The sequence below is a fragment of the Sminthopsis crassicaudata genome, chromosome 4 (genome assembly GCF_048593235.1).
Source record: "Sminthopsis crassicaudata isolate SCR6 chromosome 4, ASM4859323v1, whole genome shotgun sequence".
NCBI classification, from domain to species: domain Eukaryota; kingdom Metazoa; phylum Chordata; class Mammalia; order Dasyuromorphia; family Dasyuridae; genus Sminthopsis; species Sminthopsis crassicaudata.
Genome location: NC_133620.1, coordinates 350,406,096 through 350,418,945, shown reverse-complemented (window position 1 = coordinate 350,418,945; position 12,850 = coordinate 350,406,096). Strand labels below are relative to the sequence as shown.

Here is a 12,850-nt window from a genome sequence, read left to right as displayed (position 1 = left end):
CAGCTTCATCTCACAGACTTCATCTCCCCAGGCCCTCTTTGGGGACCCCCTTCCCCGAGGCTTGGCCATATTTCTCTTCTAAAGGCTCCCATGCTCTCTAAGCCTTCGTTTCCCTGACCCCTGTCAGATGTCCCCCCAGTTTTTCCTCCCGCTGAGAATTCTTTGCAGAGAAGGGCTGCAGACAGTTGTTTCCCAATCGCACTCACCTTGGGTTCCCCAGACTGCTGGGGGCAGGAGGACCAGAAGGAGCCCCCAACAGCAGCAGCCGGGCAGGTCCATGGTCCTCACTTCGGCCCGGGGCCCATGGCTCCCAGGCTCAGGAGGAGGACCAGCGGAACCCGGGAACTGGGAGATAAGGGGATCCCGGGACCCAGCACAGTCCGGCCAGGGATCCTCCGGAGCCACTCACTAGTTGAGTGGAGGTATTTTCCTTCTTTGCTGTCTTCTCTCTCTTAGCCAGGATTGCAGAGGAATCTCAGCTCTACAACTTCATTCCTTTACTTCCTCAAGGCAGTCAGTGCTGGCCCTCCTCCTCCTCCTCCTCCTTCTTCTCCTCCTCCTCCTCCTCCTCTTCTTTTCGGGAGCGCGCTGCTCGCTCTCGCTCCCGCCCTCCCCCTCCTCCCTACTACATTCCAACAAGTCTCTGGGAGTGGCAGTGGCGGCTCCCAGCTTTACTTTCTATCTCCCTGGGTAGGCCTGGGGGTGCCTTGATCTCCCCAGAATCTAAAGGCTTTTTTAGAAATCTACTGTCCTTGGAAGGAGGGTTTGGGAACAGACTCAGGATGCCTTGCTTCTTCCTTCCCAGGCTTTCCCAATCCACTGTTAATCAGCCCGTCTACTCTTGAGGGAACCCTAATCAAGGTTGCCTTTCCCCATCCTCCCCTAATCCAGGCTCCCCTTCCTTTTATTAACAAGCTCCATTCCATATCACCATACTCATCCTCACCTCAACTCCTTCTAGAACAGGAGTTCTTAACCATTTTTTGTGTTGGGGACCCCTTTGATAGCCTGGACTCCTTCTTAAAATATATTTTTTAAAGTAATTGAAGGAAATAATAAATTTCAATTAGACGTTAGCAAATTTATTTTTCCCATCCAAATTCACAAACCCTCTGAAATGTTTACAGGACCCTTGGCCTGTGGACCCTAAGATCTATTCCTTTGTGGAAGGATAGGAAAGTTTAAGATAGTTAAACATCTTTTCATCAATCTCTGTCAGAAAATGCAGCAGCTCAAGCTCAGAAATGTGACTATTACAAGGTGAACAAAGGACAGATTGGGGAATGTCGGTTAAGCAGCTCCCTAAATTTGTTGCAGTTCCAGGGTCACCTCACAAGTGTCTCTGTCCATCTCTCTGGACCCCAGATTTTTCTTATGAGACCTCTCTCCATTGAGCTTTATTTTGTGGGTTTCCTTTTTGAAGATCCTGCAGAGAGTGTGTCTGTCTATTGGCTTTACGTAGAATTCCTCTGCCCAAAGCCTCCAGGGCTTACGGGCTTCTTTGGGCAACCAGCTAGGGAGTCTTCTGGACCCTCCTGGTAGGGGAGAAGCAAGGCTGCTCCAGCTCATAGTAGAGGAAACATGGGATACACAAAACAAAGGTGAACCCAAGATAGTTGTTATTGTCAGTGAGATCTTGTTGGCTTATACAAGAAGAGGGAAAGTGAGGGTGTGGGGAGCTAAGTGATACTATCTTAATGAAGGTACCTTTAATACTTAGGAGGGAGAAAATGGAGAGTAAGAGTTTGTCCCCTTTATTTCTCCCTTTCCCCCTATTTCCCTAGCTCCTGTTCTCTTCTCAGCCTCCTTCCTCTCCCAAGTTCTCCCTCTATCTAAGTGTGAGTTGGGGCCAAGCCAGACTAGGAAAACCTCTTAAGTGGAGTGGACTTTAAGCTTTGATTCAGCTATTGATTCAATAATAAGAAATCAAGGATCCCATGAATGCCCTCTCTGACCAGAAGCCAGTGGTTACCTATGTAACCAAGGGGGGTGAGGACACTGGAGTGCACAACAAATGGGGCCACTGCAGACATCAGGGTCATTCCTTTTGCCTAGGTCGTCTCTTTCCAGACCAGAGCCACCCTCCTAGAGAGATCCTCCTCTGAGAAACAATGAGGTGTCAGTGGCTGGCTGAGGAGGAAGGAGGGAGGCAAGAAGCGGGGAGTGGTTAGACAGACAACAGGGTTGGGGGGGAGGAGCTGGTGTCAGAACTCAAGTCCTGGGGAGGAGGCTCTCGGAGGGGCTGGACTCCAGCGACAGAGAATGGGCTCATTCAGAGCGAGGAAGGAAGGGGGGAAAATTCTTGTCTGCTGTTTGAAAAGAGTAGAGAAGAGGGGGCAGGGGGTGGACATAGCAGATTCAAATCTCCTTTCCTTGTGCTTCTAACTCTCCCCCCGGCCCTTCCCTTCTCCCCATAAGGCGTGTAGAGGAGGCTGAGAGGGAGATTGAGAATGTATGAGGGGAAACCTCTGAGAGAATAGGCTGAAATAGAGGTGACTCTATATGCTGTACATGTATAAATATCAGGAATGGGGAACTAGAGGAGAGTGGGGGACATTAGGGGAACAGCAGCAACACAGGGACAGAATAAGGGAGAAAATGAGGTTCAAGGTAAGGGGTAAGTGCAGGAGGGATCAAAACAAAGGGATACAGAAAGAGGAAATGAGGAAGAAAGAAAAAACAGCAAATGAGGGACTGAGAAGTTGAAGGATTGGAGGACAAAGACAGGAGCATATATGTATATGGGTGAGAACTAGAAGGCAGCATCTTTGCTTTACTATTCCTAATCTTAGCCTGTTCCCCAGGTCCCAAGGGGATGACTAGGAGAGTCTTGATGGTTGAAGGGAGGAGAGAATAGGGCACCACCTTTCTGGGGGTGACCTCTAAGGGTCGCCTAGCTAGAGTCTGGGAATTAATGGCATGTGAAATACCATCAATCATTAACTAGCCATCAAGACCCTGGGGACACATGGAACATTGTGTGTTTGAGTGTGTTTGAGTGTGTGTGTGTGTGTGTGTGTGTGTGTGTGTGTGTGTGTGCACGCGCGCGTGCTCAGAGCATGTGTGTGTGTGAAGTGTCTGTAAAGTGTGTCTGTAAAGAAGTACTTTCTAAGGACTGTCCTCCCTTTCTGCCCCACCCATATCAACAGCCACCCTGGGGTCAGAGGATTGAAAACAAACATTAGGGAGGAGGGAAGAGTCCGAGGTTCAGGTCATATCCTTGGGCTTATTTGTCCCTGCCCTGAATCTTAAGTCCTAAAGGGAGTAGGCAAACACACTTGAGTGTGCATTTACATATTAATATGTGCATGTACATATATGCTACATGACTCTGTGTTAATTAACCAGCATCATTCTCCATACTCCATTCAATTCAGAATGCTAGAGTAGGAGGAGCCCAAGAACTGAGGTTCTAATTCTGGGCCTTCTGCTTTCTGCTTGTGTAACTTTGAGAAAGTCGAATAACATTTTGCAATTTTTCCTCATCTATCAAATAGTAGCTAGAATTTCTAGAGCACTGATTTGCAGTGTTTTATATCCACTCTCTCATTTGAGGAGATAAATTAAGGAGTTATATTAGAATCTTAATGATCTCTAAGATCTTTTCTAGCTCTAAATCTATGATTCTATCAATTACTTAAAAAAAATTCAGTTTATTATTTATTTTTAACATTCTTTTAAAATTTTGAGTTCTGAATTCTTTTCCTCTCTCCCACTCCTCCCCTATCCATTGAGAAGGCAAGCAATATATCAATTATATATATATATATATATATATATATATATATATATGAAATCTTGCAAAAAAATTTCATATGGCTAATGCCATATTGCAAAAAAATTCAAGAAAAATTTAAAAAGTGAAAAAATTATACTTCAACTTTGAACTTCACCAATTCCCTCTCTGGAAGTAGACAGACTTTTTATTTATTTATTTTTTTATCATGAGTTCTTTGGAATTGTTTTGGATCACTGTATTAATCAGAGTAGTCAAATCTTTCATAGTATTCATTCAAGATGCATCTTGGTACGCCCTGGGGAAACAAAGGTAGCTGTAATGCCCAGGACAACCAGGGTAAGATTTTTACTGTCTCTGTCCCCCAAATCTTCCACAAGATGTGAAGATGTCTTGTTCACCAGCCCCTTTGTGACCTCACACCGATATAATAAAAGAGGATCACATAAATTCCACTTTGTTCATTCATTTAATTAATATTTGTCAAACTCTTTTTATGTGCCAGGCAATCAATAGATCAACAAACATTCGATGAATTATTATGCTCAGGGTATTTTGTTAAGAAGTGGGAACATATGGGGCAGCTAGGTGGCGCAGTGGATAGAGCACCAGCTCTGAAGTCAGGAGGACCTGAGTTCAACTCTGGTCTCAGACACTTAGCACTTCCTAGCTGTGTGACCTGGGCAAGTCACTTAACCCCAATTGCCTCAGCAAAAAAAAAAAAAAAAAAAAAAAAAAAAAAGTGGGAACTGGGGAAAAAAAAAACATATCAGAAAATTCAATGTAAAATTACTAAACAAATACAAATTACCTTCTTGAAAAAGAAGGCATTAGCCACTAAGGGACCATCAGGATAAGTTTCCTGAATGTAATAGATAAATATAGCAAAGTTCAATTGAACTTTCAATTGAACATTGAGATAAGCTAAAGATTCAGAGAAAGGAAGTGCATTTCGGTATGGGGGACACAGCCTATGTAGAGGTATGGAGATAAGAAATGTAATGTTTTGTAGGGGGAAAGGCAAATAGTCCAGTTTACCTGGAATGGAAGAAACTCCAAGAAAAAAAGTAATATATAAATAGGCCTGGAAAAGGGTGTGTGTGGAAGACAAATTGGAAAGGACTATAAATGCTAAACAGAGGGATTTGGATTTGTTTGGTACATAAATGCTTAATAAATACCTGTTTATTGATTCCAGAGGCAATGGGAAGCCATTAGAGCTTTTTTAATGGGGAAATAGCATGATAGAACCTTTGCTTTAAGAACATGACTTTAGAAGACCAATTAGGAGGAAGTAAGAGTAAGGTCAGAAGTAATGGGAACATCATGGCTGCATGAGTAGAAAGAAGGAACATGGGTTAGAGAGATGATTAGAATCAATACAACTTGGAAACTGACTGAATTTGGAGAATGAGTGAGAGTGAAGGATGGAGAATGAGTATGTGGTTGTGAACATGGGTGACCAGAAGAATCCTTCAATAGAAATAGATACAATTGGAAAATGGGAGATTTTGAGGGGGAAAATGAGTTTTGTTTTAAATATGTTGAATGAGACAACTATAGAATATTTAATTGGATGATGATTGATTGATGGCATTTTTCAGTCATTTCACGTCATGTCCAACTCTCCATAACACCATTCTGGAGGGTTTTTTTTTTCTTTTTTTCTTTTTTTAAATTTTTATTTTATTTTTACAAAAATTTTATGCATAGGTAATTTTCCAGCATTGACAATTGCAAAAGCTTTTGTTTCAACTTTTCCCCTCTTTCCCCCCACCCCTTCCTCCAGATGGCAGGTTAACCAATACAGTTAAATATGTGAAAGTATAAGTTAAATACAATATATGTGTATATGTCCAAACAGTTATTTTGCGTACAAAAAGAATTGGACTTTGAAACAGTGTATAATTAGCCTGTGAAGGAAGTCAAAAATATAGGCAGACAAAAATATAGGGATTGGGAATTCTATGTAGTGGTTCATAGTCAACTCCCAGAGTTCTTTTGGTGGGTGTAGTTGGTTCAGTTCATATTGGAATCTCATTGTTGGAGAGGGTCTCATCCATCAGAATTGATGGAGTTTTTTTCTTAACAAAAACAGTGGAGTAGTTTGCCATTTTCTTTTCTAGTTCATTTTAAAGATGAGGAACTAAGACAAATAAAGTGTGCTTAAGCAGATTTGAATTTATGAAGATAAGTCTTCTGGATTTCAAGCTCAATGGTTTATCTATTGTGCCACCTAGTTGCCTAGAAATAAGCACTTAAATTATACTAAGATAGGTCATTCAAAAAGGGGGCTTTAAAAGCTGAAGAAATTGGGAAACTAAGAACAAAGCAATATAGAGAAAGGCTACACAAAGATTTGAACTCAGTTCCCAGGAAGGGTCACCTGGATCCCTGCTTAGGACGACTGGAACTACATGATCCTTCAAAGGATCCATATATATCCAAAAATCAACACCAGATGAAGAGAGCCAATTCTCAGATCCTAATGACTTAATGGAGAGCAGAGGAGCAGCAGGGAAGAGTCATGATCGGTAGGAGCAAACCTGAACTTGTAGTAGAACTGTGAATTATGTGGACTGTGCAGGTTTAGGAAGAGACAGTAAGGGGCCCCTTTCTATTTGCTCATTATAAACTCAACAAACTTGAACATTTCAACAAACAAGATAGGGAAAACTGCAAATTTTCTATTATGTACAGCTTAGTTTAGGAGTATCAAAACAACTTAGTGTCTGTGTCCCCTTCTGAATTTCCTTTTGCTCTTATAAATATATTTTTAAAAATGTTTCATTCATGCACTTTTCTTTTGCATCACTAATACTCCCTCCACAGTGCTTGCTATAACACACCCCCTCCTCAAAAAAAAAAAGTCATCTTTTGCAACAACAAAAATAGTCATGCAAAACACACCTATTCATCATTGGCTGTGTCTGCCTCTATTCTATCTCCACCAAGAGGTGAGAAGAAATATGATTTATTAGTAGTAGGAATAGTATTTAGTAGTAGTAGTATTCTGTATTTATACTGATATATAATGATATATCATGAGATATATGTATAATGATATATATCATTGCATTTTTGTTTTTCCAAGTTAGTAAACCTTACAATAAAGTAGTCATAATATATAGTTTTCCTGTTTCTACTTCACTTCATGTCAATTCATATAAATTTTCCCAGGTTTCTCTGAATTTGTCCTTTCACCATTTTCTTTTTATATCATAATATGAATTATATCACATTACATCTTTTTATATCTCAATATAAATTATATTAATAAACAATTTGTAAATTCATTCCTCGATTGATAGGCACCCTCTGTTAGTTCCCACTTCTTTGCTACAATAAAAAGTGCTACTTTAATTATTTTAGTACATATGATATCTTTCCCTAGAGTAGGTTCTTCTTTGACAATAAGCAATGTCCTCTTGAATAAAGGCCTCACTTAAAAGTAATACTATAAATTTACAATCTTGTATACATCCTTTGGAGGACTGTATAAGTCTGGAGATGTGGGTTCACCCTAAGAATGGAAAGCTTGAACTCCTTAGCAGCTGCAACTTTTCTTCCCTTGCAGGGGAAAGGGATGTTTCAAGAAGTACTAACTATAAGCCCAAAGCAATACTTTAGAAGTCTCTGTGCAGGTAAGGTTTACCATAGAGAAGGGTTATTTTTAATTCATGAGTTAGTGGAAGATGAAAAAAATAAGAGTTTCTACCTTCAAGAGCTTATACTTAATGGGGGGGTAGGAGAGACAAGGAGGGAAGCAGTAATATATATAGATAAGAATGGTATGAGGTAGTATGTAATAAAGACAGTAGAGAACTAGAAAAAATGTTTAAGAAGGATAAATATGTGAAGCTCTGAAGTCTTCATGGAAGAGGTAACAAAGAGATAGGGCTTAAAGAAAGGGAAGGATTGGGGCAGCTGTGCTTTGACACAAACAGTAATCATATAATATTTGTGGAATGAGGGAAGGAATGGTTGGAGATGTGGAGGAAGTAGTTTAGAGGTAATGATCTATATGAATGTATGGATGTGAAAGACAGCAAGATGATCAGGGAAACTGGTAATAAGTACTGGGATGCTTTAAAAGTTTGAACAATATAACTTGTGGGTAACTAGACATTTTATTAATAATACCAGTGGTTTTTTTAAAAATAGCTTTTTATTTTCAAAATATATATAAAGATAGTTTTCAACATTCATCCTTGCAAAACCTTGTGTTCCAAAATTTTTTCCCTCCTTTCCTTCCATCCCCTCCCCTGGACAGCAAGTAATCCAATATATGTTTAAAATGTGCAATTCTTTAATGCATATTTCCACATTTATCATGTTGCACAAGAAAAATCAGATCAAAAAGGAAAAAAAATGAGAAAGAAAAAAAAAACCAAGCAAACAACAAAAAAGGAGAACATATTATGTTGTGATCCATATTAGTCTTCTATGGATGCATTTGGTTCTCTCCATCACAAGTCTATTAAAATTCTGAATCGCCTCATTGTTGAAAAGAGCCATGTCCATCAGAGTTGATCATCACATAGTCTTGTTGTTGCTGTGTACAATCTTCTCTTAGTACAATCTTCTGCTGTGTACAATCTTCTCCACTTAATACCAGTTCATTTAAATCATTCCAGGCCTCTCTGAAATCATCCTGCTGGTCATTTCTTTTTGTACATATGGTATCTTGTATTATCTACAAGAATTTTTTATAGAACAATAATCTTCCATTACATTCATACACCATAACTTATTCAGCCATTCTCCAATTGATGGGCATCCACTTAGTTTCCAGTTTCTTGCCACTACAAAAAAGGGCTGCCACAAACAGTTTTGTACATGTGGGTCCTTTTCCCTTTTTAATGATCTCTTTGGGATATAAACCCAGTAGAGACACTGCTGGATCAAAGGGTTTGCATAGTTATAACTCTTTGATACCAGCATTTTTAATAAATAGGTCAGTGGCACTCTTGAATGCCAAGGGCAATGATGGCTTTGGCTCATATGTCCTTTGGAAGAGAAGTATTTCTGAGGGTGGCAATCAACTCTGATTGATTAACAGTTAATGAGACGTGGACTTTACAAACAAATGAACTCATTCCAAAGAGGGGCTGACAGTGACATGATGTCATTCTTGGCTAGAGAAACTTTCCCTAAGACTCAGACTATCCCAGCTGTGCAAAGAATCTATAATCCCCACCCAAACCTGACTTAGGTGGGTAGAGTAACAATATTCAGAGTGAGGACAATATTAATCTTAATTTTCATCAGCCCTGTTCTAAAGAGATTGGACAAAGAACTAGGAAAAAAGCTCGGGTCTCCATAATTTTAATAACTATTATTATGAGAGAGAAATAATCATTTTTCTCAGTATGGTGTGATTAAAATAAAATCTGGCAGAAAAGTTATGCAGTCAGATAAGATTAGAAAGGTAGATTGGATCTAGACTCCTAGGAGGTTGGAATGCTAGTCTAAAGAGCTTGTATTCTAGTCTAAAAGCAATTTTTGAACACCAAGTGATACAATGAGAACTAAACATTATATGGAAGACTATCTTAGCAGGACAGATTGAAAAAGAGTGGAGATGGAAGGAGGAAGACCCTTTAGGAACCTATTACTGACAAGAAAGCATGAGAGTCTGAATTGAGGGGGTAGACTGTATGAGCAGAAAACAAAGAATGGATAAGAAGGAGGAAGATGGGATTTATGGTATTTGACAATTGATTAGATATGGAGGGTGAAGGAGAGGAAAGACTCTTAGGTGATTTAGAGGTTTTGAAACAGTGTAACTGGAGTTGTATTGTAAAACCCAAATAAGGAAAATGAATATATCCCTTGTGTACTGCTATTATCTATCAGGTGGTAAATTCTTCAAAGCCAGGGCTGGGTATCTTTGTATCCTCAGAGCTCAGCATAGTGTCTGAAACATAACAGATACTAGACTTAAAAAACCCCCAAAACATTGAATTGACTTGAATTGGGAAGAATATATCTTTGAAGGGGAAGATGAATTCAGTGTCAGATAAGTTGACTTTGAGGAACCAGTGGGATATTGAGGTGGAGAAATATAACAAGACAATTGGAAATAGGGAACTGAAACTCAGAATTGACAAATTTTGGAGTCTTTTGTCTAGAACTGACAAATAAAGTCAAAGGAGTAGGTAAACTAATCAAGGGAGAGGATATAGAGTGAAAATGGAATGGAGCTGAGAATGGAGCTAAGAGGGACAGAAGGAAAATGGAAGAGGGCTTAGGAAAGAGTGTTACAATACATTAATACGTAAGAAGTAGGAAGAGAAACCAGTGAAGGAGAAAGAGAAGAAATAGATCAGTGAAAGGAAAACTGGGCAGCTAGGTGGTACAGTGGATAGAGTATCAGGCCTGAAGTCAGGAAGACATCTTAAGGGCAGACATTTAACTAGCGGTATGACCCTAGACAAATCACCTAATGCTGCTCCATCACAAAATGATCTGGAGAAGTAAATGGCAAACCATTCCAGTATCTTTGCCACAAAAACCCCAAATGGAGTCATGAAGAGTCATACATGATTGAAACAGCTGAACAACAAAAGATAAACTATGAAGACAGTATCTAGAATGACAAAGTGGTCAATAGTATTAAACCCTGCAGAGATGCTAAGTTACTGATATCTTCAAAGTAATTTAAGAAAGCATATTCAGTTGAGTTCTAGTGACAGAATCCAGGCTGCTGGGGGACTCGATAAGCAGGTGGTGGTGTAGAGCTAGCATCTCTACCCCCATCAGATGATAAAGCTCCTAAACAATTCTATCTAGAAGCTTAGCAGTGAAGGAAAAGGGAAATACAGCAGTAGAGCTTGATTAAGCAGCAGTCTTGGGAATTTTGGAAGGTGGTGGGAGCTGCTTTTTATTTTAGGATTGTGGAGATCTAAATATGTCTGTATATTGCAAGGCAGGAACCAGCAAAACAGGAGAGGATACCTAAGGGGATGGAACTGGGAAGTGACATGGCATGGTCAGACCCATGCTTTAGGAATATCACTGGGGCAGTATGGAACAAATTGCTGGAGGGAAGAGACTGGAGATAGGAAGACCAAATTGAAGAGCCTCTTCCAATAGTTTTTTTTTGTGTTTTTTTTTTGGTTTGGCTGAGGCAATGGGGTTAAGTGACTTGCCCAGGGTCACACAGCAGCCTTGTGGAGCACAGCCTCAGGGCAGGGTGACCACCTATAGGCCTGGGCCTGTCCCCGCTTGTGTGAAGGCCCCCATACAAGCACATCTGGAAGGACTTGCTCATGCATACCAAAGCTAGCCCCCTCCCAGATACATACATGAACATTCCACAGCACAAACAAAAATCCCAAACCAGAAATGCTTGTTATGGAAGGGAAGGACTGACCTTGGACTCTTTCTGTATCCCAGTACTTAGTACATGGCCTAGCACATACAGATTCTTAATAAATGTTTGAGGGATGGAGAGAAAGAGAAAGAGAAAGTGAAGGGAGGGCAGATTAAAAAGAGTGGAAGATGAGTAATTGGAAGGAACAATCAATCAAAATAAGGAAGTGTGGAAGATGGGATGATTTGAGAAGAAAAGTAATGAGTTTTATTTTGGACATGTTGAGTCTGGTGTCTCTGGAACATCTGGGTGGATATGTCCAGTAAGCAGTTGGGGATGAGAGTAGACCTCATTCATTCAAGTTTATTTATTAAGCATCTACTCTGTTCCAAGCAAAGAACAAAACAATACCATTCAACAGGAGCGTATATTCTAGAGGGGAGACAGAGAGACTGGGGTCGGATATATAGTAAATCTGGGAAACGTTAGAGATAACAATCTATTAGAGGTGATGAGACAAGAGACACAGACAGAAAGGCAAAGATAGGAGAAAGCAGAGGGACCAGGTCAGTGGATAGGATGTGCATTATCATTCAACAGAGTAGAATGGGAAGTAACCAGACGCTCCTCCTAAGCCCCCTTCCCTCAAACTCCTAGCCTTCTTGTCTCTTCTGGTCTCCAAGGAAGCCAAGGCAGGAGATTCATTAGTTAACCATGTCAGATGCTGAAGAAGTGCCAAAAGAATGACACACCTTCCCCATGGTCTCTGCCCCATGCTGAGAAAAAGTTGGGTTTCACTCTGCACTTTACTGACATTACACATAGAATCCCATAATCAGAATGTCAGAGCTGAAAGTGACCTAGACCATAGGACACAAACCATGACTTACCCCTCATTCTAGAAACGGGGACATGGCCTAGAGTGGTAAAGTAACTTGTTCAACCACATGAAATGAGTCATTTCCAGATCTAGGATTTAAATGCAGGTTTCCGGACGCCCAGGCTAACCTGCCACAGCATGAGAAGAGGGGACTGACGAGAAATGTTAATTTCAACAGCTCTGTTAGTGCTCAAAGGCTACATAAGCCAGAGCTTGAAACTAGTCACCTTTTCCCTCAAGCTTTGTTTTGGCTTTTTTTTTCCTGGTAAACAAAAATGGACTTTAAGGGGGAAGGAGGGAGAGGTAAGAGATTAGAACCACTTAATAAACAAGCATTTGTTAAGTGCTTAATCTGCACAGAGCCCTCCTGGGTGTGTATGTATGTTTGTGTGGGGGAGGACTATGAGTAAGAAAGGATGCCAGCTGTGGTGGAAGGAACACTGAACTGAACCCAGGGATTTGGATTCTTGTCTCAGTTCTGACAATTTTGCTGTGTCAAGTCATTTTCTCCTCAGTAAGATAAAAGAGGGTTGAACTAGACTTTACTTTTTATTTTTAAAGTTTTTTGTTTTTAAAATATCTGCAGTTTTACATTCACCCTTGCAAAACCTTGTGTTCCAATTTTCCCCCCTCTCCTCCCTACCCCCTCTCCTAGACAGAAAGTAATCCAATACATGTTAAAACATGTGCAATTCTTCTATACATATATCCACAATTATCATGCTGCACAAGGAAAGTCAGATGAAAAAGGGAAAAGGGAAAGAAAACAATATGCAAGCAAACAACAACGAAATAAAGTGAAAATACTATGTTGTAATCTACATCAAGTCCCCACAGTTCTCTTTCTGGATGCAGATGGCTCTCGTAGAAATTGACCTGAATCACCTCATTATTTAAAAAAGCCACATCCATCAGA

At 40.2% G+C, this 12,850-nt stretch overlaps 1 protein-coding gene across 1 annotated transcript in view; it reads right to left on the bottom strand.

Annotated features, from left to right (window-relative positions):
* ERBB2 (erb-b2 receptor tyrosine kinase 2) overlaps nt 1-561 on the bottom strand; it is a 34,927-nt gene extending 34,366 nt beyond the window's left edge. Inside the window, exon 1 of the mRNA XM_074261393.1 lies at nt 207-561. Within this exon, the coding sequence (XP_074117494.1) occupies nt 207-279 (73 nt within the window). The 5' untranslated portion in view covers nt 280-561. The remainder of the gene's footprint in view (nt 1-206) is intronic.
* Between the last annotated feature and the right edge of the window lie 12,289 nt (nt 562-12,850).